General features: G+C 31.9%; 2 protein-coding genes across 6 annotated transcripts in view; one reads left to right on the top strand and one right to left on the bottom strand.

The window, feature by feature from the left end:
• LOC135125094 (harmonin) overlaps nucleotides 1–26,602 on the bottom strand; it is a 56,699-nt gene that overhangs the window by 23,770 nt on the left and 6,327 nt on the right. For 3 of the 4 annotated variants that reach the window (XM_064050439.1, XM_064050446.1, XM_064050480.1), the window contains one exon: nucleotides 1,356–1,719. The exons of the other annotated variant lie outside the window; for it this stretch is intronic. The gene's annotated coding sequence lies outside the window, so the exon portion shown is untranslated. The remainder of the gene's footprint in view (nucleotides 1–1,355; nucleotides 1,720–26,602) is intronic. 4 annotated transcript variants of the gene reach the window in all.
• On the top strand, nucleotides 20,105–21,446 carry LOC135136459 (mesoderm induction early response protein 1-like). 2 transcript variants are annotated; one of them, XM_064065861.1, is made up of 2 exons: nucleotides 20,105–20,352; nucleotides 20,409–21,446. In XM_064065861.1, the coding sequence occupies exon 2, from the start codon at nucleotides 20,458–20,460 to the stop codon at nucleotides 21,355–21,357; it is 900 nt and encodes a 299-aa protein (XP_063921931.1). In that variant the 5' UTR covers nucleotides 20,105–20,352; nucleotides 20,409–20,457; the 3' UTR covers nucleotides 21,358–21,446. The 2 variants fall into 2 exon arrangements, with proteins under 2 accessions (XP_063921931.1, XP_063921842.1); XM_064065772.1 differs by having other exon boundaries at nucleotides 20,106–20,348.

Below are 26,602 nucleotides of genomic sequence, written 5' to 3'. Positions count from 1 at the left end.
AACATTGGGAAAACAATATTTCATCAGATCATTCCCTGGCCGACTTCAAATTCTTCTAAAATTTCTTTTAAATAAACGTAAAAAATATTTTAGAAACTAAAATAGAATGAAACGTTGCATATTACGGGCATAATTGTCGATTATGGCCCTCGGGAAATTAAGAGCCCTCCGTCGTCGGTTTTAAACATTTTAAAATCTCCCTAATTATGCCCTTAATCCATAAATAACTATTGTACCATAGGCTTTTATAAAATTGTTTGAAAACATTTTAAAAAACAATGTGTAATATTCTGCCATCAAACAGTTAGAAAGACTATATTTAACTATAGTTTGAAATTGTGAAAGTAGCTTTTGTCGATGACGATCCTTATCACCAAAATAGAGGTCCTTGTCTAATTAAAATATTTGAGGAAATAAACAGTTATAGCCCATAGCTAAAACGTCACCAATTAATGATGAAAAAGTTCGTATGTCCACGGCATTTCCTTTCAAAGATTATTCATTGTGTCTAGGAATACTTGTGTAATAACGTATTAAATATTTCCATCACAAAATATCTTTTCCAGAAATTATTACTCACTTATTTTTCTTTTTGCATTTTTTTTAACTCAATGAATTCTGAAATTACATTGATTACCCACACGTATTACAATTTATTGCAGTCACTAGGTAGAACACTAAATAAATGTTCATTAAATTTGGTAGAATAGAATACTCCAGTATGTGTGATTTATGTATCCGTGCTGTTTTTTTACCCTGGACATCCCGGTTTTTGGGAAAAAACCGAACGCTGCGCAATCTTGCAAACGTTTTAAAGTTATCGGAAGATGGAAAATCGTTCTTCAAAATTTGTCAGTTTACAATGAAAAATGAGAAATTTCGGAAAATACTCAAAAATAAACCACGTGTTCAACTCTTTAAATTTGACTAATTTGCCCTTTTCTTATTAGCATATTTTTTTATGTATTTAAGTAGTTCATTTTTCATTATTTCCGACATCATAACTGTGAGAAACAAATTGCACATTAAAGTCTGCAAAAATCTATTTTGACTCAACAGTCCGTGACATGGACGACACCCATACACTCTAGATGACACCAGCATCACATTTTCGTGGTATAATCGCCACAGCTAACACCTATTAACCACACTCTCGGTTGCGAATTCTTTGTACCCGATCTCCAACTAAAAAAATGGCGAACAAATCCTCTATCTCGCATAACATTTCGCAACTTCCTCATAATCATCAATTACCGAATTCCTAACAACGCAAGGTTTTCCCTCTTCTAATTACCCCATCGCCACACACCAGATCAAAGCCCAAATACTTGCAGAGAAAGTCTTCACCAACTCACCGAGTGTAATCCCAGTTACATTTAAATTCAGTCACATTTTAGGCGTGCCAAAGCCACACTGTGCCACTGCAAATCCGAATTGTCACTGTTTTATCAATACCGGAAGCACGCACGAGAAGCACCACGAGTTCACTGTTTGCCTATCGATTTCACAGTTGATGGTTCCCGAGGAGGACAACGTGCGGCCATTCTCTAGCACCAGACATCGTGTGCCTGGAAAGAGTCGTTGCCGTTGTTGCCTTCACCGATTCATGCTCTATTGCCCCTTCTTCGTCCAACACTCTGCCGCTGTGCGTGTATGTATTATTCGTTCATGTTGGATGGTATGTGTTTCACCTGTTCTTCGTGATGGACTTGCGCAAATCTAAAGTGTTAACGCATTTTTAGTAGCAGGAAACCGGCATCGAACGAGAACTGATTTCGAATTAAATCGGTTGAGGAGAAATTCTCAATTGAAATTACTCAGTTTTTAATTTCATGCCTGGTACTTGTTGCTTAAAATACTAATAGGCCTATATAAGATCTCGAAAGAAGTATACAATAAAGATAATTTCCCAGAGTTATTTGTGGTTTTACATCGGGTACTGTACCCAAGCGGTTCTTACTAATTAACCGATGATGGTAAAACCCCTTAGAAAACTTCTTTCAGTGTGATTTCTGCGACTTGGTTTGAGAAAACTGTAAAAATGTTAATTACTTATTCGCTGACACCGGTGGCCGTGTGTCGCAACCACAGAATTGCAGATTTGCATAGAAAGCATACACAAGAATGTGATCACCTTAGAAAATAAGGTAGGTAGTGTTATTCCTGGTATGACGTGCAAATATAATCTTTTTTGCCGCATAATAGTTAGTAATTAGTGTGATGAGAATTCTGGTTTAATCCATGCATTATCATTAGAGAGCGGATTTATAAGCACAAAAAATTAAGAATAAGCGCTTAAATAAACACAACATTTTCAATAAAAAAGTTTTATTTTAAGCAAAAAAGCATTAAATAAGCATAACACTTTCATTAAAAACGTTTTATTTTAAGCAAAAAAGCATTAAAAACATAATCATATTACAAATCAAAGAACACTTCTTAGAACTTTGGATAAAATATTATTAAAATAATCCTAGACTTTATATTTTACACACGTATTTCAGTTTTCTTTAAAACAATTTATGATTGTAATATGTTCCAAGTTGTTCACTGTAAAATTTTTTCGCCGATCATTTAAAATGTGTTTAAAGGCGGAGTTTAATTGTAACATATTATTTCTCTAGAAAATTCTACCCTGTTAAAAACATATTTCATATGCTCATTTATTGTAGAGAAATGAGGATTTTGCAACTAACTCCGCCCTTCAACTCACGATGAATAAAATATTCGTCACAATTGAGAAAGGGTGGGTGGGCGGGGCTTATATTTTGTCCGTTTTTTCTTAATATACGAAGTCTTCTTTTCCCAACAAGAAACTGAAAAAATGTTTAACTATCCTGTTGAAAGAAAACTCTATATATTAAAAAAACAAAAAAAAAGTAAGCCCCACCCACCCGCCCGGATTTCAATTGTGACGAGTTTTTAAAGGCGGAGTTTAATTGTAACATCAATATTTCTCTAGAAAATTTTAGCCTTTTAAAAACATATTTCATATGTTAATTGCTTGTATAGAAATGAGGATTTTTCAACTAAACTCCGCCCTTCAGCTCACGATGAATAAGGCATTCATCACAATTGAGAAGGGGTGGGTGGGCGGGGCTTATATTTTGTCCACTTTTTCTTAATATACGAAGTCTTCTTTTCCTAACAAGAAACTGAAAACATGTTTAACTATCCTGTTGTTGAAAGAAAACTCTATATATTAAAAAAACAAAAAAAAAGTAAGCCCCACCCACCCGCCCGGATTTTAATTGTGACGAGTTTTTAAAGACGGAGTTTAGTTGTAACATCAATATTTCTCTAGAAAATTCTACCCTGTTAAAAACATATTTCATATGCTAATTTATTGTAGAGAAATGAGGATTTTGCAACTAAACTCCGCCCTTCAACTTACGATGAATAAAATATTCGTCACAATTGAGAAGGGGTGGGTGGGCGGGGCTTATATTTTGTCCATTTTTTCTTAATATACGAAGTCTTCTTTTCCTAACAAGAAACTGAAAACATGTTTAACTATCCTGTTGTTGAAAGAAAACTCTATATATTAAAAAAACAAAAAAAAAGTAGGGCCCACCCACCCGCCCGGATTTCAATTGTGATGAGTTTTTAAGGGCGGAGTTTAATTGTAACATCAATATTTCTCTAGAAAATTTTAGCCTTTTAAAAACATATTTCATATGCTAATTTATTGTAGAGAAATGAGGATTTTGCAACTAAACTCCGCCCTTCAGCTCACGATGAATAAAATATTCGTCACAATTGAGAAGGGGTGGGTGGGCGGGGCTTATATTTTGTCCATTTTTTCTTAATATACGAAATCTTTTTTTCTTAACAAGAAACTGAAAACATGTTTAACTATCCTGTTGTTGAAAGAAAAGTCTATATATTAAAAAAACAAAAAAAAAGTAAGCCCCACCCACCCGCCCGGATTTCAATTGTGATGAGTTTTTAAAGGCGGAGTTTAATAGTAACATCAATATTTCTCTCAAAAATTCTACCCTTTTAAAAACATATTTCATATGCTAATTTCTTGTGGAGAAATTAGGATTTTGCAACTAAACTCCGCCCTTCAGCTCACGATGAATAAAATATTCGTCACAATTGAGAAGGGGTGGGTGGGCGAGGCTTATATTTTGTCCATTTTTTCTTAATATACGAAGTCTTCTTTTCTTAACAATAAACTGAAAACATGTTTAACTATCCTGTTGTTGAAAGAAAACTCTATACATTAAAAAAACAAAAAAAAGTAGGGCCCACCCACCCGCCCGGATTTCAACTGTGATGAGTTTTTAAGGGCGGAGTTTAATTGTAACATCAATATTTCTCTAGAAAATTCTACCCTGTTAAAAACATATTTCATATACTAATTTCTTGTAGAGAAATGAGGATTTTGCAACTAAACTCCGCCCTTCAACTCACGATGAATAAAGCAGTCGTCACAATTGACATGGAATGGGTGGGCGGGGCTTATATTTTGTCTGATTTTTCTTAATATACGAAGTCTTCTTCTCCCAACAAGAAACTGAAAAAGTGTTTAACTATCCTGTTGAAAGAAAACTCTATATATTAAAAAAACAAAAAATAGTGAGCCCCACCCACCCGCCCGGATTTCAATTGTGACGAGTTTTTAAAGGCGGAGTTTAATTGTAACATCAATATTTCTCTAGAAAATTTTAGCCTTTTAAAAACATATTACATATGCTAATTGCTTGTAGAGAGATGAGGATTTTTCAACTAAACTCCGTCCTTCAGGTCACGATGAATAAGGCATTCATCACAATTGAGAAGGGATGGGTGGGCGGGGCTTATATTTTGTCCACTTTTTCTTAATATACGAAGTCTTCTTTTCCTAACAAGAAACTGAAAACATGTTTAACTATCCTGTTGTTAAAAGAAAACTCTATATATTAAAAAAACAAAAAAAAAGTAAGCCCCACCCACCCGCCCGGATTTCAAATGTGATGAGTTTTTAAAGGCGGAGTTTAATAGTAACATCAATATTTCTCTCAAAAATTCTACCCTTTTAAAAACATATTTCATATGCTAATTTCTTGTGGGGAAATGAGGATTTTGGAACTAAACTCCGCCCTTCAGCTCACGATGAATTATATATTCGTCACAATTGAGAAGGGGTGGGTGGGCGGGGCTTATATTTTGTCCATTTTTTCTTAATATACGAAGTCTTCTTTTCTTAACAAGAAACTGAAAACATGTTTAACTATCCTGTTGTTAAAAGAAAACTCTATATATTAAAAAAACAAAAAAAAAGTAAGCCCCACCCACCCGCCCGGATTTCAAATGTGATGAGTTTTTAAAGGCGGAGTTTAATAGTAACATCAATATTTCTCTCAAAAATTCTACCCTTTTAAAAACATATTTCATATGCTAATTTCTTGTGGGGAAATGAGGATTTTGGAACTAAACTCCGCCCTTCAGCTCACGATGAATTATATATTCGTCACAATTGAGAAGGGGTGGGTGGGCGGGGCTTATATTTTGTCCATTTTTTCTTAATATACGAAGTCTTCTTTTCTTAACAAGAAACTGAAAACATGTTTAACTATCCTGTTGTTAAAAGAAAACTCTATATATTAAAAAAACAAAAAAAAAGTAAGCCCCACCCACCCGCCCGGATTTCAATTGTGATGAGTTTTTAAAGGCGGAGTTTAATAGTAACATCAATATTTCTCTCAAAAATTCTACCCTTTTAAAAACATATTTCATATGCTGCTTTTTTGTGGGGAAATGACGATTTTGCAACTAAACTCCGCCCTTCAGCTCACGATGAATAAAATATTCGTCACAATTGAGAAGGGGTGGGTGGGCGGGGCTTATATTTTGTCCGTTTTTTCTTAATATACGAAGTCTTCTTTTCTTAACAAGAAACTGAAAACATGTTCAACTATCCTGTTGTTGAAAGAAAACTCTATATATTAAAAAAACAAAAAAAAAGTAAGCCCCACCCACCCGCCCGGATTTCAATTGTGACGAGTTTTTAAAGGCGGAGTTTAATTGTAACATCAATATTTCTCTAGAAAATTCTACCCTGTTAAAAACATATTTCATATGCTAATTTATTGTAGAGAAATGAGGATTTTGCAACTAAACTCCGCCCTTCAACTAATGATGAATAAAATATTCGTCACAATTGAGAAAGGGTGGGTGGGCGGGGCTTATATTTTGTCCGTTTTTTCTTAATATACGAAGTCTTCTTTTCCCAACAAGAAACTGAAAAAATGTTTAACTATCCTGTTCAAAGAAAACTCTATATATTAAAAAAAAAAAAACAAAAAAAAAGTAAGCCCCACCCACCCGCCCGGATTTCAATTGTGATGAGTTTTTAAAGGCAGAGTTTAATTGTAACATCAATATTTCTCTCAAAAATTCTACCCTTTTAAAAACATATTTCATATGCTAATTTCTTGTGGAGAAATGAGGATTTTGCAACTAAACTCCGTCCTTCAGCTCACGATGAATTATATATTCGTCACAATTGAGAAGGGGTGGGTGGGCGGAGCTTATATTTTGTCCATTTTTTCTTAATATACGAAGTCTTCTTTTCTTAACAAGAAACTGAAAACATGTTTAACTATCCTGTTGTTGAAAGAAAACTCTATATATTAAAAAAACAAAAAAAAAGTAAGCCCCACCCACCCGCCCGGATTTCAATTGTGATGAGTTTTTAAAGGCGGAGTTTAATAGTAACATCAATATTTCTCTCAAAAATTCTACCCTTTTAAAAACATATTTCATATGCTGCTTTCTTGTGGGGAAATGAGGATTTTGCAACTAAACTCCGCCCTTCAGCTCACGATGAATAAAATATTCGTCACAATTGAGAAGGGGTGGGTGGGCGGGGCTTATATTTTGTCCATTTTTTCTTAATATACGAAGTCTTCTTTTCTTAACAAGAAACTGAAAACATGTTTAACTATCCTGTTGTTGAAAGAAAACTCTATATATTAAAAAAACAAAAAAAAAAGTAAGCCCCACCCGCCCGCCCGGATTTCAATTGTGATGAGTTTTTAAAGGCGGAGTTTAATAGTAACATCAATATTTCTCTCAAAAATTCTACCCTGTTAAAAACATATTTCATATGCTAATTTATTGTAGAGAAATGAGGATTTTGCAACTAAACTCCGCCCTTCAACTAATGATGAATAAAATATTCGTCACAATTGAGAAAGGGTGGGTGGGCGGGGCTTATATTTTGTCCGTTTTTTCTTAATATACGGAGTCTTCTTTTCCCAACAAGAAACTGAAAAAATGTTTAACTATCCTGTTCAAAGAAAACTCTATATATTAAAAAAAAAAAACAAAAAAAAAAGTAAGCCCCACCCACCCGCCCGGATTTCAATTGTGATGAGTTTTTAAAGGCAGAGTTTAATTGTAACATCAATATTTCTCTCAAAAATTCTACCCTTTTAAAAACATATTTCATATGCTAATTTCTTGTGGAGAAATGAGGATTTTGCAACTAAACTCCGCCCTTCAGCTCACGATGAATAAGGCATTCATCATAATTGAGCAGGGATGGGTGGGCGGGGCTTATATTTTGTCCACTTTTTCTTAATATACGAAGTCTTCTTTTCCTAACAAGAAACTGAAAACATGTTTAACTATCCTGTTGTTGAAAGAAAACTCTATATATTAAAAAAACAAAAAAAAAGTAGGGCCCACCCACCCGCCCGGATTTCAATTGTGACGAGTTTTTAAAGACGGAGTTTAATTGTAACATCAATATTTCTCTAGAAAATTAGTCTTTTAAAAACATATTTCATATGCTAATTGCTTGTAGAGAAATGAGGATTTTGCAGCTAAACTCCGCCCTTCAACTCACGATGAATAAAATATTCGTCACAATTGAGAAAGGGTGGGTGGGCGGGGCTTATATTTTGTCCGTTTTTTCTTAATATACGAAGTCTTCTTTTCCCAACAAGAAACTGAAAAAATGTTTAACTATCCTGTTGAAAGAAAACTCTATATATTAAAAAAAAAAAAAAAAAGTAAGCCCCACCCACCCGCCCGGATTTCAATTGTGATGAGTTTTTAAAGGCAGAGTTTAATTGTAACATCAACATTTCTCTAGAAAATTCTACCCTGTTAAAAACATATTTCATATGCTAATTTCTTGTAGAGAAATAAGGATTTTGCAACTAAACTCCGCCCTTCAACTCACGATGAATAAAGCATTCGTCACAATTGAGAAGGGGTGGGTGGGCGGGGCTTATATTTTGTCCGATTTTTCTTCATATACGAAGTCTTCTTTTCCTAACAAGAAACTGAAAAGATGTTTAACTATCTTGTTGTTGAAAGAAAACTCTATATATTAAAAAAACAAAAAAAAATAGGGTTGGAATATGTCGATTGCAGTGTTTTTCAAGGAATTCTTGAAGAGGGCCTTTCTCCAATTTTTATGGGTATATTGGACTGGATCATCATTTTACATAAATCGAAATTAAACTGAAACTGCTCATCTTTTGTGGAAGTAGATGCAACAGATTCATGTATGGTCTGCTGTTTAATTTTAGAAACTTCAAACATTTTCTTCCTTTCTACATGAAGAGTCGTTCTGACATGTTGCGTCACGTTATATTTTTTATCACTTTGAATCTAAAACAACGTACATATACAGGATTAACAAAGGAAAATAGATAAAAAAATTAGTAGGCTTAGGGTTTTCACGCAAGCTCTGCAGAATATTTTGTTGTTTTCTAATTTTAATTCTGGAAAATCCCTTATCCACTCATCCGGCGTCGATTTTACTTTCGGCATTCTTTTAAAATATTAGTAATATTACAAAAAAACTCAACATGTAACAAGGGAGAACCACGTATAACACTGTACTACGACAGATGCGATAGACTGATGGTTGTGAAATAAACGGTTCATTTACTTAAAAGTTTCCATTAGAAAAATTTTAAGGTAGGTAGTTGGGTACAATAATCCTTTTTTCTAGAAAATCTTCAACGGTCTTGCCGCAAAATGCCGAAAAAGAACATCTGGTTAAAAGCTTTAATTCATTATCAACGGAAGTAAGGATTTAAAGTCATAAAATCTATGGAGTATTTTTCCAATCCTATAATAAAATTTTATTACCCAAACGACCGGAACCTATTCACAGAAAGGGTCTTGAGTAAGTGTACTTCAATGGTCAAGTCCAGGTAAAATGCATACGATACGATACGGCTAACTAACAAGTACTTGTCATCCCGACAAGGCCGGCATTTGAACAAAATATGCATTGAAACTCATATAATATAATAATAATTTGCCGTCAATAAATCATTATTATTATTATTATTATTATTCGTCGAAAAAAGCATTAAATAAGCATATAAGTTTTAATATGCATAAAATTGAAAAAAAGCAAATAAGCATAAAAAAAATGTGTCAAATGACTCCAAATTGTATCATAGTTACAGATATAAAAAAGTTTTGAAGTGCTTACATTTTTCACAAAAACATTAAACCTAGAAATCCGCTCTCTAATTATCATTATTATCGGATGCTTGATTGGAATTTTCGTTTAAACAAGATGTTCAACCAAATCCGTTTGTAGGTATACCACCGTAAATCTGTTTTTAATTTGATGAAAGTCATCGAAAGTCTTGTCGCTGAAAATTGTGCGACTAAGGACTTATTATTAACATGAGAAGCGAATTTATTGTATGGGCTTATTGTTGAACTAAACTGAGAAAGTGTTCTAATTAACTTATAATTGCACGCTCGTTTTCATTATTTTGATACAGTTCAAGTAAAGTATTCAGTGATATTAACATTTCAAAGTGTCATCGACATCATTTCCACAATTTTTCTTCGTCGACGAGAACGTGGAACTTCGCCCAGAAGGAAAAAGTCAGAGGTGAACTAATGGGGGTTATTAGTTATTATTTTATATGCCACGATCGTGATTCCATCTGCGTGATAATTAACAATCACGTCAGGATTGTTGAGATGTCTCAGGAAATTCGCATAAAAATCACTATATATGTAATATTCATTTTGGTGAGTTTGATAATAAAACACCGCTTTCTAAGTCAGGTTCAAAATTTTTGACCTTACAGGTGAATGCCAATACAAGTTTCACCAATTTGTGTGCAGAAAAGTATAATTAAATTACAATGAAAATTCAAGTGCTATAATAAATCTTTTATGGTGTATTGTGATTACGGAATTAATTGTATGTGGTGTCGTAACTATACGTGATCTTTTTTTATCGTCGAAATTGTTTTTTTCGCACCAATTCCAGTTTCGTAGTTATTGTTAAATGATTATTTCCTTCAAGTCCACATTTAGTAAATTATACAGTTTTGAATTTGTTCTTGAAAAACTAAATATTGATAAGTTGCGTGTTAATGAACTAGAGAGAGTTCAAATGTCACCCAAAGAAAAAGTCTCGCGAAAGACGAAAGATGCTAATGTTTGTTACAAAATTTCCAATGTAATAATGAGCTCATAGTAAAATTTTTAAGTTTTCTTTTTGCCTTTCAGTTTGACCCGGAGCACCGCAAAATCGTAAATATACTCTATGGTGATGTAAATTAAGAGACGATTATTTTTGTAAAAACCGAATGACGAAAATCGAGAAATCGAAACTCCCAAATTTAAAAAATCGGATAACTGAAAAATCGAAACATCGAAAAACTGGAAAATCGAAAAACCGAGAAATCGAAAAATCGAAAAGTTAAAAATTGAAAAATTTTTAAATAGAGAAATTGACAATCAAGATATCGAAAAATCCAACTCTCGGCAAATCGAGAAATCAAAAAACTTGAAAATTCGAAAACTTGAAAAATTGAGAGATTGAAAGATCAAAAGAACGAAAATCGAAAAGTGATCAAGTCGAAAAATCGAAAAATAGAGAAATCGACAAACAAAAAGTTAAAAGCTGAAAAATTGGAAAAGCGGAAAAATCAAAAAACGAAAAAATGGTAAACTGGAAAAACTGGAAAATCGAAATTGGCCAAAAGAAAAAATTGAAAAACTGGTAAATCGAAAACCTGAACAATCAAATCTCAATAAATCGGAAATGAAAAATTAACAAATCGAAAAATTGAAAAACAGGAAGACGAAAAATCGAAAGATTAAGAAATATTGAAAAACTAAAATATAAAAGTTCCAAACATCTAAAATTTAAAACTCCAAAAATTGAAAAATCGAAAAAGTAAAAAGGTAGACACATCAAAAAATCCAGAAGTCAAAAATAGAGAAGCCGAAGAATTGAAATATTGAAAAATCCTAAAACTGAAATATCTAAAAACTGAAAAATCGAAAAATCAAAAAAGTGAAGTCGAAAAATAGAAACCTTAAAAAATCGAAAAACTGAAAAACCAAAAACCTGAAAAATCAAAAAATTAAAGAATTGAAGAACAGGAATATCGAAACCCTCAAAAGTCAAGAAACTGGAAAATCAAAACATCGATTAATTTTAAAATCGAAAAATTGAAAGTTTATGAAAGTCAAATTTGAAAAATTAAAAAATCGAAAATTTAACAAAATGACAATTGAAAAACATAAAATCCAAAACGGGGAAGTCGAACGATCAAAAGATTAAGAAATCGAAACATTTGAAAAATTCGGAAACTTTAAAAATTGAAATATCGAAGAACTGAACTGAAAAATCGAGAAATCGAAAAATCTAAAATTTTAAAAATTAAAAAATCTAAAATTTAAAAGTCGAAAGATTGAATAATCGAAAAAGTAAAATAATCAACACATCGAAAAATCCAGGAGTCAAAAGTCGAAAAGTGGAAATATTGAAAAATCCCAAAACTGAGATATCGAAAAACTGAAAAATGAAAGAAAAACAGAAAAATGGAAAACCTGAAAAATCCGAAAACTGATATATTCAAAAACTGAGAACCAAAAAAGTCTAAAAATTAAGCAATCGAAAAATCCAAAAAGTGAAGTCGAAAAATCAAAACCTTAAAAAACTAAAAAATGAAAAATCGAAAAATGAAAGAATTGAGAACAGGAATATCGAAACCCTCGAAAGTCAAGAAATGGAAAAATCAAAACATCGATTAATTGTAAAATCGAAAAATTGGGAGTTTATGAAAGTCAAATTTTAAAAATTAAAAAATCGAAAATTTGGCAAAATGACAATTGAAAAACATAAAATCCAAAACGGGGAAGTCAAAAACTTTAAAAATTGAAATATCGAAGAACTGAATTGAAAAATCGAGAAATCGAAAAATCCAAAATTTTAAAAATCTAAAATTTAAAAATCGAAAGGTTGAAAAATCGGAAAAGTAAAATAATCAACACATCGAAAAATACAAGAGTCAAAATTCGGAAAGTGGAAATATTGAAAAATCTCAAAACTGAGATATCGAAAAACTGAAGAATGAAAGAAAAACAGAAAAATGGAAAACCTGAAAAATCCGAAAACTAAAATATCCAAAAACTGAGAACCTAAAAAGTTGAAAAATTGAGCAATCGAAAAATCCAAAAAGTGAAGTCGAAAAATCAAAATGTTAAAAAACTAAAAAATGAAAAATCGAAAAATTAAAGAATTAAAGAACAGGAATATCGAAACCCTCAAAAGTCAAGAAATGTGAAAATCAAAACATCGATTAATTGTAAAATCGAAAAATTGAAAGTTTATGAAAGTCAAATTTGAAAAATTAAAAAATTGAAAATTTGACAAAATGACAATTAAAAAACATAAAATCCAAAACGGGGAAGTCGAAGAATCAAATGATTAAGAAATCGAAACATTTGAAAAATTCGAAAACTTGAAAAATTCAAATATCGAAGAACTGAACTGAAAAATCGAGAAATCGAAAAATCTAAAATTTTAAAAATTAAAAAATCTAAAATTTAAAAATCGAAAAAGTAAAATAATCAACACATCGAAAAATCCAGGAGTCAAAAATCGAAAAGTGGAAATATTGAAAAATCGCAAAACTGAGATATCGAAAAACTAAAGGATGAAAGAAAAACAGAAAAATGGAAAACCTGAAAAATTCGAAAACTGAAATATCCAAAAACTGAGAACCTAAAAAGTGGAAAAATTGAGCAATCAAAAAATCCAAAAAGTTAAGTCGAAAAATCGAAACCTTAAAGAAACTGAAAAATGAAAAATCGAAAAATTAAAGAATTGAAGAACAGGAATATCGAAACCCTCGAAAGTCAAGAAATGAGAAAATCTAAACATCGATTAATTGTAAAATCGAAAAATTGAAAGTTTATGAAAGTCAAATTTGAAAAATTACAAAATCGAAAATTTGACAAAATGACAATTGAAAAACATAAAATCCAAAACGGGGAAGTCGAAAAATCGAAAGATTAAGAAATCGAAACATTTGAAAAATTCGAAAACTTTAAAAATTGAAATATCGAAGAACTGAACTGAAAAATCGAGAAATCGAAAAATCTAAAATTTTAAAAATTAAAAAATCTAAAATTTAAAAGTCGAAAGATTGAATAATCGAAAAAGTAAAATAATCAACACATCGAAAAATCCAGGAGTCAAAAGTCGAAAAGTGGAAATATTGAAAAATCCCAAAACTGAGATATCGAAAAACTGAAAAATGAAAGAAAAACAGAAAAATGGAAAAGCTTAAAAAAACTAAAAAATGCAAAATCGAAAAGTTAAAGAATTGAAGAACGGGAATATCGAAACACTCGAAGGTCAAGAAATGGGAAAATCAAAACATCGATTAATTGTAAAATCGAAAAATTGAAAGTTTATGAAAGTCAAATTTGAAAAATTGAAAAATCGAAAATTTGAAAAAACAATTGAAAACAGAAAATCTAAAACCGGGAAGTCGAAAAATCGAACGATTAAGAAATCGGAACATTTGAAAAAAAATTGAAATATGGAAGAGCTGAAATGAAAAATCGAGAAATCGAAAAATCTAAAATTTTAAATATTGAAAAATTAAAAAGTAGACACATCGAAATATCCAGAAGTCAAAAATGGAAAAGTCGAAGAACAGAAATATTGAAAAATCCCAAAACTGAAATATTGAAAAACTGAAAAATGAAAGAAAAACTAACGAATCAAAAAACTGAAAAATCCCAAAACTGAAATATCCAGAAACTGAGAACCTAAAGAATCGAAAAATTGAGAAATCGAAAAATCAAAAAAGTGAAGTCGAAATATCGAAACCTTAGAAACATAGAAATATTGAAAAATCAAAATCCTGCAAAATCGTAAGATCGAAAAATTGAATAATAAGTAAACTGAAAATTCCCAAAACTGGATATCCAAAAACTGAGAACTTAAAAAATTGAAACATTGAGAAACCGAAAAATCAAAAAAGTGAGGCTGAAAAATCGAAACCTGAAAAAATAGAAAAATTGAAAAACCAAAAAACCTGAAAAATCAATCAATTGAAAAATCGACAAATAAAGAGTTTATAAAAATGAAAAATTGAAAAATCGAAATATTTAAAAATCCTAAAATTGAAGAGAAAAACTGAAAACCGAGAAATTGAAAAATTGAGAAATTGTAAAATCCAAAAATTGAATAATAAATAGGAGTAAACTGAAAAGTCTCAAAACTAAAATTTCGAAAAACTGAGAATTCGCTTCTCTATATTCTCTGCTTATATCAAGAGTAATTCCGCCGTCACGATTATCACCTAAACATTAATTTTTTTTTCGTATTTCCATCACTTTGTATGATAATATAAATACTACAGACCCAGACATTCAAGTTGCTTACTTACACTTAATTTAGTCTGGTGCGAGTACTTATCCATCCTTAGGTTATTGTGTGTTATTGACACCAAATTCGCCATAAAATGTAGTCCGTATTCGTTGCAGGAATTGAGAAAGTAATAATATTGACCATGGCATTAACACAGCGGCTAGCACATGGTGACCTCTAATGGGCACATTTCCGAAACATCTTTCTCTAACTATACCATTTCCCATTTCGTTTCGTGTCTAGATATACAATAAAACGGAAAGTTGCCCACGCCGATAATTGCATCTTCCCTTCTTAGCGGGCTTCGAATGAAAGTAGATTAATAAATAATTTACGGCGAACAGCGTATCGAGTTTTATTTCGTGAAAATGATAGATAAATTATGAGAGAGGAAGTGTTACACGCCGAAAACCATTTTAAGGATATGAAAAATGAAAGATGGTATCGCCAAAGGCGCTAAGAAGTTGGGCCGTGCAGTCTGGCAGTCACTCTGACATACAAATGAAGAACTCGTTTCAGAGCTCGTCAAATTCCAATAACGCTTTCCAAAGAGGCTTTCCTTCGTATGTACGACAGATGTGGTGCCGCAAATCGTGTATATACAGGGTGTTTTTTAACCTGAAACTTTTAAATATGTCGAAAATAAGCACTCTACAAAAAAATGTCCAGATTCAAAATGTAATCATTCCATAGGGGAATAGTTTGGTGCCAAAAAACTAGAAACTTTCAAATCTTAAATAGGAGCCCAGAATTTTTATTACAGATTCGGATTCTGCAGTTAAAGGTACGTGGGGTTTGCCTAAAACATTTTTTTTATATTCATGACAGATGACGATTTCTCCCACTGAGAAACTATGCAGACAATTCTGCAATACGTTTGTAGTAAAAAATACCACGTTTTCATTGTAAATAATCAAAAATGAGTCGCCACAACTAAAAAATTAAGAAATTGTAAAAACGAAACATGGAAAAATTAAAAAATTGGAACATGGAAAAAACGAAACACTGAAAAACCGTGTGTCGGCACAATAATAACACGTCTGTTGTGGTCTAGTGGTCAGGATACCTACCCGGAAAGCGGGAAGCATGAGGTTCGATTTCCACCGAGGCAACAAAATTTTTCTTCGCTTACGTACAACCGAAAAATTTTAAAGTGGAGAAATCTAAAAATTGAAAATATACAGAAACTGAAAAATCGGATGATGGAAAAGCCAAGAATTATACTATTGAATAATAAAAACCCTAACAATAATTTGAAAAAAGTGAAAAATTAAAAATTGACGAATTTAAAAATGAAACAATTACAAAATTGTAAATTTGGAAAAAAAAATTAAAAATGGAAAAATTGAAAAACCAAACTTAAAATATCGAAAAATTGAAAAAATTGGCAAACCGAAAATTGGGTAACGAAAAAAGCAATTAAAAATGGAACAATTGAGAAAAAGATAGAAACTGTAAAATCGAAAATTTGTAACATTCAAACCTGAAAAAGTGATAATATAAAAATCGAGGAATTGAAAAATCGAAAAAATGAAAAATTGTAAAATTCAACAGATAGAAAATTGAAAAATTAAAAAGCAAATTAGAAAATCGAAAAATTAAAATCTACAAATTAAAAAATCGAAAAATACAAAAATTTTACTGAAAAATCCAACAATTTCATAATGAAAATCGAAAAACTGAAAAATAGAGAAGTCGAAAAATGTAAAAACGAAACACGGAAAAATCGAAAAATTATCAATTAAAAAAACGAAAAATATAAAAATCTCGAATTGAGAAATCAAAAAATCGAAGAAATAAATTAATCCTTATTTGGAATTACTTTATTTTTTATTTTACATTTTCTCGATTTTTCGTTTGTTAATTTCTCAACTAAAGGACAAATTTATTAAAACCGAATTTAAAAAAATCAAAAAATCGAAAAAGAAACATTGAAAAACCGAACAATTTAAAAATTGAGAAATCGAAGAACTGCAAAAATAAAGAAACTCAAAATCGAATAATTAAGAGGTTAACAATTGTAACCTTAAAAATAAAAAAACTGAAAATTCAAAAAACAGAAAAATCGAACAACTGCAAAATTGAAAATCAAAAATAGAAAAAACGAAACTTGAAACACCGAGAAATTTAAAAATTGTAATCTTAAAAGTGAACAATAAAAAAAATTGAAATACCGCAATGTTAAAAAATAGCGAAATTAAAAAATCGGATAACGAAAAAGTCAATAATTGAAAAATCAAAAAATAAACATATCTTAAACTGGAAAAATCGAAAAATCGGGACCGAAAAATCGACAACAAAAAATTAAGAAATGCAAGAACTCCAAAATAAAAATCGAAAAACTAAGAAATCCAAAAATCGAAAAGCTAAGAATCTTAAAAACTGCAAAAATCGATGTGGATTAAAAAAAGCTCAGACCACAAAGATGAAGGCAATAATATTCGAATTTAGCGCCGATATACTTTATTGTGATTGGTCGGCACGGGTGCGGAAATTAATGTGTACTCATACCCGCCACGATCTCAATCCTCAACTGTGATAAATTTTTCATTCGTTGTCAGATCGAGAGGCGGAGCTTAATTGCAAGATCCACATTTGTTTACAAGAATTTACCATTTTAAACATGTTTTTAAGTTTCTTTTCTGAAAAAACGACTACGTAGGTATATTAAGAAAAAAAGCTAAATATAAACCCCGCCCACCCGCCCTATCTCAATTGTGATAATTTCTTTACTTATCGCAAGCCGAGGGGCGGAGTTTAATTGTAAAATCCTTATTTTTCTACGAGAAAATACGATGTGAAATATGTTCTTAAGTAATCGTGTGATACAAAGAAAACTAAATGAATTAATTAAAAAAGAAAACCAAAAGAAAAGACCTGTGTCAATTGTGATGATTTTTTTATTCGTCGTTAGCCAAGGGGGCGGAAAATCCTTGTTTCTCTACTACACTTCTTGTCATATTCTTTTTATAATTTTTTGTGTCCTCAATTTTTTTGTGCATTTTCTTCCCATTTTAGCGGCTTTTAGGTCTTCTCTGAATTTAAAATTTTTCAAGTTTTCAGTTTTTTATTTTCTACATTTTTGCAATTTTTCGATTTTTCAGTGTTGCGATTTTATAATTTTTTGAATTTTTGAGCCCCAATTTTTTCAGTTTTTCGATCTGCAATTTTTCATTTTTTTGTTCCTTCAATTTTACGATTTGTAACTATTTTCATCTTTAAATTGTTCAGTTTTTGGATTTTGTAATTTTTCAATTTAATTATATAATTTCACGAGTTTCAAATTCTTGAATATTTAAATCTTACAATTTATCAGTTTTTCAAATTTTAGATTTTGTAATTTTTCAATTTAAAATTTCTTGAGTTTTCAGTTTTTAATTTTCCAATTTTTTGGTTCTTCAAATTTTCGATTTGCAGTTTTTCGTTTCAGTCATTTATGTTCTACATTTTTTTTTTCAATCTCAGTTGTTTCATTTTTTCGTTTGTTCAACTTTTCGATTTGCAATTTTTCAATTTTTCTTTTTTCTTTTGTTTCTTTAATTTTTCGATTTGCAACTATTCGAATTTTCATTTTATAATTTTCTCAGTTCTTCAATTTTCCAACTTTTTTCAGTTGTTAGTTTTTGCAATTTTTCGATTTGTAATTTCACGAGTTTCCAATTTTTGATAATTCAATTTTTCGATTTTTCAGTGTTGTGATTTTATAATTTTTCTTTTTTCAATGTGAAAATTTAACATTTTGGATTTTTCAATATTTCGATTTGTAATTTTTCGGATTTCAGTTTTTTTGGTTTTTCAATATTTAGATTTTTCAGTTTCTATTTCAATTTTCATTTTAATATGTACTTAATAATAGTTATAATTTTTCAGTTTTGTTGTTACAGAATTTTGTTTTTATTGCAAAAATCTGATTATCGAGAGTTAAATAAAACTGAACACGGATTCATAAACCACATGTGCTGGATTATCTTACTTTATAAAATTGAAATAATATTTTCTAATGTAAATTTTGGAGATGACGTCATCTTATTGTTGCTGGGGATGTTTATCCAATCTAATGAACTTGTTTACAATACAAAAAAATGATCTTTTATTTGATCCCATTTTCTGTAGACATTTTTTGCTTGATTTTTCCTCGTTTTTTGTTGTTTTTTTTAGACTTTTTGGTTCCCCATTTTCACACTTTCTTCGTTGTTTTTGTCACCTTTTTTGTCACTTTTTTGGATCCCCTTTTTTTTTGGTGGATTTTTTACTCGCTTTTTTTTTGTCGTCTGTTTTTTGGTGTTTTTTTGTCAACCTTCCCCCTCCAATCTTTTTATGTGGATTTTATTTTCGTTCTTTTTGTTTCTTTTTTCGTGCGCGTTTTTTCAGCCCTTTCTCCCCTTTTTGCTGCAGTTTTTAGGAATTGTCATTGTTTTTTGTTGCTCATTTTTTGTCGCATTTTTGTATTTTTTTTTTGGACATTTGTCGTTATTTTTGTCTCTTCTTTTTTTTTTTTTGGTCATTATTTATAGCCTTTTTTCCGCTTTTTTGTCACATTTTTTTTCTTTCCCTTTCGTCAGCGTTTTGTCATCTTTTTGCCTCTTGTTAGTCGCATTTTTTTTTGGTGCGTTTTCTTTGTTAATTTTTTTTTTGTCGATTTATTTTGGTGGACTTTTTTTATCGCTTTTGTTGCCTCATTTTTTGTGGACTTTTTCTTTTTTGTAACATGTTTTGCTTGATTTTTCCTCGATTATTGTTATCTTCTTTTTTTAGACTTTTTTGTTGTTTCTTTTTGGCTCCCCATTTTAACACTTTTCTTCGTTGTTTTTGCCACCTTTTTTGTCACTTTTTTGAATCCTCAATTTTTTTTTCTTTTTTTGGTGGATTTTTTCCTCGCCCTTTTTTGTGTCGTCTTGTTTTTTTTGTGCTTTTTTTGTCAACCTTCCCCCTTCCTTTTGTTATGTGGATTTTATTTTCGTTCTTTTTGTTTTTGTTATTGTTTTTTGTTGCTCATTTTTTGTCGCATTTTTGTATTTTTTTTTTGACATTTGTCGAGATTTTTTTCTCTTCTTTTTTTTTGGGTCATTTTTTTATAGCCTTTTTTCCGCTTTTTTATCACATTTTTTATCTTTCCCTTTCGTCAACGTTTTGTCATCTTTTTGCTTTTTGTTTTTTTGGTGCGTTTTCTTTGTTAATTTTTTTGTCTGAACGACTTTCTCAACAGCAGTATATAAGATTTTTCTTAATTCCGAGATACTAACGTTAGTTAGCTCCCAGCTGGCTAAAAAATAAATAAGTAAAAAACCTGTAGATATGTAAAGTGTAAAGTATAAAATTGAACTGATTCAAGCAATACAATATTTTGCTTGTGGTCCAGGGACAAACTGATTTTTTTTTTATATTTAATTTTACCTAAGTGCAAAACAAAAACTTATTTTTTAACATGTTTGCAATTACATAACGCTATCAGTTGTACATGTAAAATTGGAAAATAACAGTGGTGACATTCAAATTTCCCGCTATTTCTATTGTTTATAACCTCGAACTGCAGCAGCTTTCCGCACTCATCTATAAGTCTGTTATTTATGCCACAAAATTAACAATAATACGACGAGCAAATAATTATATTTCATACGTGATCGACAATCACACTACTTTATTTTAAAAACCATGCGTTCTTTATAATTTATAACAGAAGCAAGACGTGAGTATGAGAACAAAACTCATTTACAAAAACTCGTAATATTTTAAAACCTATTTCTAGCGGCTGACCAAAATCATGGAAACCACAAAAACCAAGTAAAACCCTAATAATGGCGGAAGTTCCATTTTCAGATGAAGACAGTGGCCCCTCCGTAAAGTATTTCAGTTCTTCCTCAAGCGGAACAGTGAGTGGAGAACAAGAATTCAGTTTCAAGTCAGTGTTGGAAGAGAACTTAGTGCCTTTAGAGGATCATTACAGCTCTAAAATCAACGGAAACTCTATTTATTCTGAGCAAATTGAGGAACAAATAAGTGAATCGCTTGACCAATTATCAACAAAGTTCGCCCAAAACTCTGAAGAAGACAGTGACTCAGATGACCAGTACCGAAAGAAAGCTCGCGTTGGTAATCATTACCAAGCTCGCATTCCCAAATATTTGAGTGATGTGGGGGATTATGGTTGTGATGATGAACTCCTGTGGGATCCGTTTGTTATGGACGCAGACAGTGTGGATAATTTCCTCAGACGAATATCATCAGTAACAAAGCTCCTCATCCCCATGGGCAATCACCTCCGAGATGATGAAGAAGCCCTCTACATCTTACAAAAAAACCGGCATGATGTTGAAAGCGCATTTCAAGCTCTCAGTTCAAATCTTACTTCCAAAACTGCACAGAGTGTTTGGAGCGAGGAGGAGTGTCGCAATTTTGAAAAAGGAATACTAAATTTTGGGAAAAATTTTTTTCTTATACAGAAGTACAGAGTGACGACCCGGCACGTGGGTGAATTGGTTCAGTTTTATTATTTGTGGAAGAAAACTGAGCGCTATGATTTGTTTGCCAACAGGATGAGGGGCGGGAAGAAAAAATATACACTTAATCCAGGAATTTCTGATCTCATGTGTCGGTATTTGGGACGACAGACAGCGCCAGCTGAGAATGTGGGGGCTGATGTGCAATTTGTGGTGACTGATAGGAAAGATGTTCCTCAGGAGAATTGCCAGTATTAATGTGTTATGAAGATTAGATTTGAGATTTTTTTCATTGATTTTGTGTTATTTTTGAGGCACTCGTGTAAATACACTTTTTGTTTATTTTATTGCTGATTTATTGAAAATTTCGATTTTAATTTTAGGCAACCAACTATGCAAAAGTGCAGAAAGTGGGGTCACCGGTGTAAATGTACATTATCGTTTTGAAAAGTCAGCATGTCAGTTATTAGTGTTGCTCTGAGGCCTACCCCTCCATTTTTTTATTGTTTAAAAAAACTTCAAAATCTGGAATATCTGTATATTGTTTAGTAAAGATATGAGATGTATTGGTTTAGGCTGTCTTTTTTCCATATTTTTAAATCTAAATCGCTTTGTATTTAACGGAATTTAAAAATCTTTTATGCAAAAAAACTGTAACAATAAACTGTGGATTCTTAAAAAAGATTTTAAAATATTGGTAAATTGTTGTGGTGACCGAATTTAAATCAAAGTTTTCGCGCTGAAATTAATTGACAACGGCGCGAAATCACATTTGAATAATTTTAATTTGAAAAAAAAAAGAGTTCAATCACAAAAAGGAACTCCTTAAACATAGGCAACCAAATATGCATGGAAGGTCTCTTGCACGTAGCGTTTAGGGGTTAGTTTGCATGATCTTTGAGTAGGTGGCAGCACGTAGCGCTAGGGTAATTTCAGTTAGAGGGTTGGTAGAAAAACCGCATGGTAGATTCATTACGAATGTGGCTGTGTGTGTGTGACCACGTGGTAAGAGCTAGGTTTAAATTAGTTGGTTTGGTAGTTAATAAAACGGGAGGAAGCCTTTGTTTAACGACGATCAAACGTATTTTTCATACTGATACAGTTGTCCCCAACCCGCGCGGTAAATTCTTGCGCCCTTTTAATCGAAAATTGCAGACTTCCGGTCGGACGCGAACACGTGTTGTGAATCTGTTCTTTGTTTGAAAATTCACAAATCAAGCTACTTTTTCTTAATACTCAGCTAGAGCAAACACAATTTAACAATTAGGATTATTTAAATGAACCATTTGCTAGAAGATTTCATGAAATTCACTTAGTCAGGAAAAACACCTTATGTTTAATTACGAATAGGTCTCTGGATGCATATACGTAAGTGTTACATTATAACACTTCTAAATTCTTCACACAAGATTGCTAATAGTTCATTTACGGCAGTTAAACAAGTTCATTATACTGCGGACTGGCGGGGGGGTTATGATATTTTCTCCCCTCAGGTGGTTATCATCATTATCACGATTAATTCATCGGGGCATGTTTCGCAACGCCAGATTGATTAATTAATTAAGGCATGCCCCCAACGCTACAGAAAATTTACGTTACCGAGACGCTTTTTCCTCGCAACGATTTTGGATACATCACCGAGACGCTTTTTCCCTCGGAGCGATGATTGGATATTTTTGTATTTGTTTATTATGTGTTTTGTTGGGGTAACCAGTTCGTAGTATTTTAACTTCTCAAAGTAAATTATTTTTGAAGTAACCAATCATTTAGATCATGATATAATTTGGCATAATGTAAACTCTTTGTTTGAACCGTTGATAAAGTGTGGCAAATATTAATCTCCTGTAAATTATGTTAACTCTGCAATTTTCACATCATACTATATTTCTTAATCTCACAATCTTAACCTCAGTAATTTTATTTGTTGTATAAATTTAATTGAACGTAAATTTCATGTTCTACAGTTTTAACCTCACATAGTGTTTCTATTTGTACAAGTTTATTTCACACCAGATCTTTCGTCTCATAAATCCTTGCTAAGTTTTGTTTTGTAAATACTTTGTTGATGAATGTTTTCTATCATATAAATTATTTGATGTCCAACTTTAATCCCACATAAGAATTATTTGTTGTTTAAGATTTCACAAGATTGTATGGCGAATTTAAATGTTGTTTATTGCTCTTTGAAACTTTAACACTTGTTCAGTTGTTGTTAACATCAGAGTTATAAGAGATTGAATGTTTTAAAATGGAATTGAGGTTAAATGACACAGAAAACGTGGCAGAAGCGAGGTTTGGTTCCTAGTCGAGCTGGCGAGATTTATCGCGCCACCTGTACAAGTCCACAGGTTTGGATAGATTCAGGGGGCGGCCGCCGACGTTGTGAATTTCTCGATTTGGCCCAATAGTCGAGATCTTTGCGGGTTGGACGACCGTAATGGCCTAGTTCCGCAGGGCAAAGTTCGTCATGGGATATGCGTGTGGGGTAGGCTTTGCGATAGATAGAATCACCGTCGCGGGGGGAGAACAGTTCCAGACCGGTAGCTCAGACTCCGCTTATGCCACAACGCTCCAGGGGTACTTTTCTTGTGCTCCTGTTAACTGCCGTAACAAAAAAAAAAAGGGGAAAAGAGATCGGCCGCCACACGCCTGTAATAACTTGTGTATTTGCATCCAGTTACTTGATTCAGTTTTTGCTTTGTTTATTAAACTTATGATATTCAAATATTTGCATTGATTCCAAACAGATTTATAGAATTTTCCATTTGTTCGTTTTTCATATGTGTATGTCTGTAAATTCGCGAGTGTTTTTCTTCCAGTCAATTCGCGAGTGTTTTTCTTTCAGTCAATTCGCGAGTGTTTTTCTTTCACATATCTTAAGGTGTTTGAAATGTAATAAAATGTCGTCCGGGAATAAAACCAAGGGGGTTTTTGCGCTGAGGGGTAAATCTTCGCAGCGCCTTTCCCCCTGTGAGGGTGGTGCCGTTTCCCCCCCTCCAAAACAATTTCTGTCTATTATTTCTTGCGCTCTCGACAGTGTATGCACTTGTATGAAAGAACTTCTTCCCGCCATTTTTCAAAAGCAAAAAAAAAAAAAAAAAACACAACGTAGGTTCTCATTTGTTAGACGATCACAGCCAAGGCCAAACTTTGAATTTTTGAATTTTCGCGGGCCTTTCAAACTGTTTCAAGGTCAAATTTTAAGGCGGGAAGATTGGGTTATCACATTGTATTTTCTGAAAATGTAAAAATATTCATGACCATAACCACCCGTAACAGTCCGATTAATGTTCGTAAATAACTACAAATTACTTTTAAAAAGTAATGCATTACTTTAACAATTACTTTTTGCACTTTGAAGAATTTAGTGAACAACTTTTAAACAAAAATTTGCATTGGTGGACACGCTCATAAAATTTGAATGGACCAGAAAAATGGCTAAAGTTTGTTTGACCACAAAATTTAAATACTCTGCCCCTGTTTACTCAATTATTTATTAAGATATTTTATTTCTGATACAATTTCTACTAATGTACCTTTTTGAAAATTTAAAATTGATCCATAAATAGACAATCTCATACTCATCACAATTTTAACGCGTTGTAGTTTTTTTTATAACAAAATTTAAAAAGCGGAAGAGCAGTCTGGGTAGGGTTTTTTACGCTCATTTCAATGGTGTGAAATTTATTACAATCGGACGTATACTTTTGAAAAAAACTTGAGCAGAAGTTTAAATGCATTTCCCTATGCTGGAATATGCTTAGCTCACCCTTAAAATGATGAAGAGCTTATGTATATTATGGTTACCTGGTTTCTTAATAAATTCTATGCTAAACTCGTTTTAGATTTTAAGTCCCTACTGGGTTAATCTTGTCTTTGTGGGGGCGAACCAGGTATAATAATCCCAGGTCAGGTAAACGATTCGTAGAGAAAAAACAAAACAATATTTTTGAATATTTGGGTAAAAGTAATTGTAAAAGTGACTGAATTACTCAAAAAGAAATTGAATTACTTATAATTCTATTACTTCCAACCACTGGTCATAGTCATGATGGTACAAAAAGACATCTTGTTGAAGAACATCTCTACCAAGCTTCAAGTGAAAAATGTGTTGAAGGGCATTAATACAAAGTTTCCAGCAAAAATCGACGCAAAAATATATTTCCCTTTCATCTTCTTAGGGGTGGAATCTCGAAAAAATCTGAAATCCGTGTTTCATTATTTGTGTTGAAGAGTATTAATCCCAAGTTCAACGTAAAAATTTACAACAGAAATATTTTTCCCATACAAACTTCGCCACCACTTTTTTTTTGAAAATTTAAAACAATCTTGAGGTCCTAGGCTAAGATTCTAGGTATTCATATTTGGAAAGAATTTGAAAGTGCATTGGAGCCTCTAGTGTTTTTTCTTATAATAATTTATGTAAGTAAATTTCTTACAGTATACCTCATTTGACAAAATCAGTCTTACCTTAGCAGGTACTAGCCCCGCCCACCCACCCTCTCTTCTCTTGGAAGGTATGTGATTTGCCAAAATCAGTCTTTTCTTAGCAGATACTAAAAAAATTTACCATTTTAAACGTGTTTTAAGTTTCTAAGAATTAAAAAAATCATCACAAATGAGGTGGGGTGGGTGGGCGAGGTTTATATTTTCCCTTTTTTTCTTAATATATGTATATAGTATTCTTTGAACAACGCGATACTCAAAAACATGTTTTTTATTTCTTGTAGAGAAATAAGGATTTTGCAATTCAGCTCCACCCCCCTTGGTTCACGGCGAATAGAAAAAATCATCACAATCGAGATAGGGTGGGTGGGCGGGCTTACATTTTGTCTTTTTGTTTTAATATGTGTAGACTTCTTTTCACAACATGAAACTTAAAACATGTTTAAAATGGAAAATTTGTATGAGGATATATCGACTTTGCAATTAGGCCCCGCCTCATAAAATTAATTTCCATATTTGCTTGTACAAATGTACTATTTTAATCATGTTTTAAGTTGTTGTGAAAAATGGTTATGTATATAAGAAAAAAAGGCAAAATATAAGCCCCGCCCACATTTGTTTTTGGAAAATTGTGACCTGAGCTGTTTTTGAGTCAATTTTGGGACCCCGGTTTTTTTTTTTTGTTTTAATTTAAAACAATCTTGAGGTTCTAAGCTAAAGTTCTAGGTATTCCTGTTTGGAAAGAATTTGAAAGTGCATTTTCTTATAATAATTTAATTAAATTTCTTACAGCATACCTCATTTGATGAAATCAGTCTTATCTTATCAGGTACTAGGCCCGCCCACCCACCCTCTCTTTTCTTGGAAGGTATGTCATTGGCCAAAATCGGCCTTATTTAAACAGGTACTACACCCGCTCACCCTCTATTTTCTTAGCGCGTATGTCATTTGCCAAAATCGATCTTATCTTAGCAAGTAGTAGCCCCGCCCACCCACCCTCTCTTTTCTCAGATGATATATCATTTTCCAAAATCAGTCTTATTTTAACTAATGCTAG

Source organism: Zophobas morio, unplaced genomic scaffold (genome assembly GCF_036711695.1).
Source record: "Zophobas morio isolate AGI-343-1 ecotype UQ-CSIRO unplaced genomic scaffold, CSIRO_AGI_Zmor_V1 ptg000002l, whole genome shotgun sequence".
Taxonomy (NCBI): Eukaryota; Metazoa; Arthropoda; class Insecta; order Coleoptera; family Tenebrionidae; genus Zophobas; species Zophobas morio.
The sequence above is the reverse complement of the archived record's forward strand: the minus strand, read 5'-3'. Positions and strand labels throughout refer to the sequence as shown.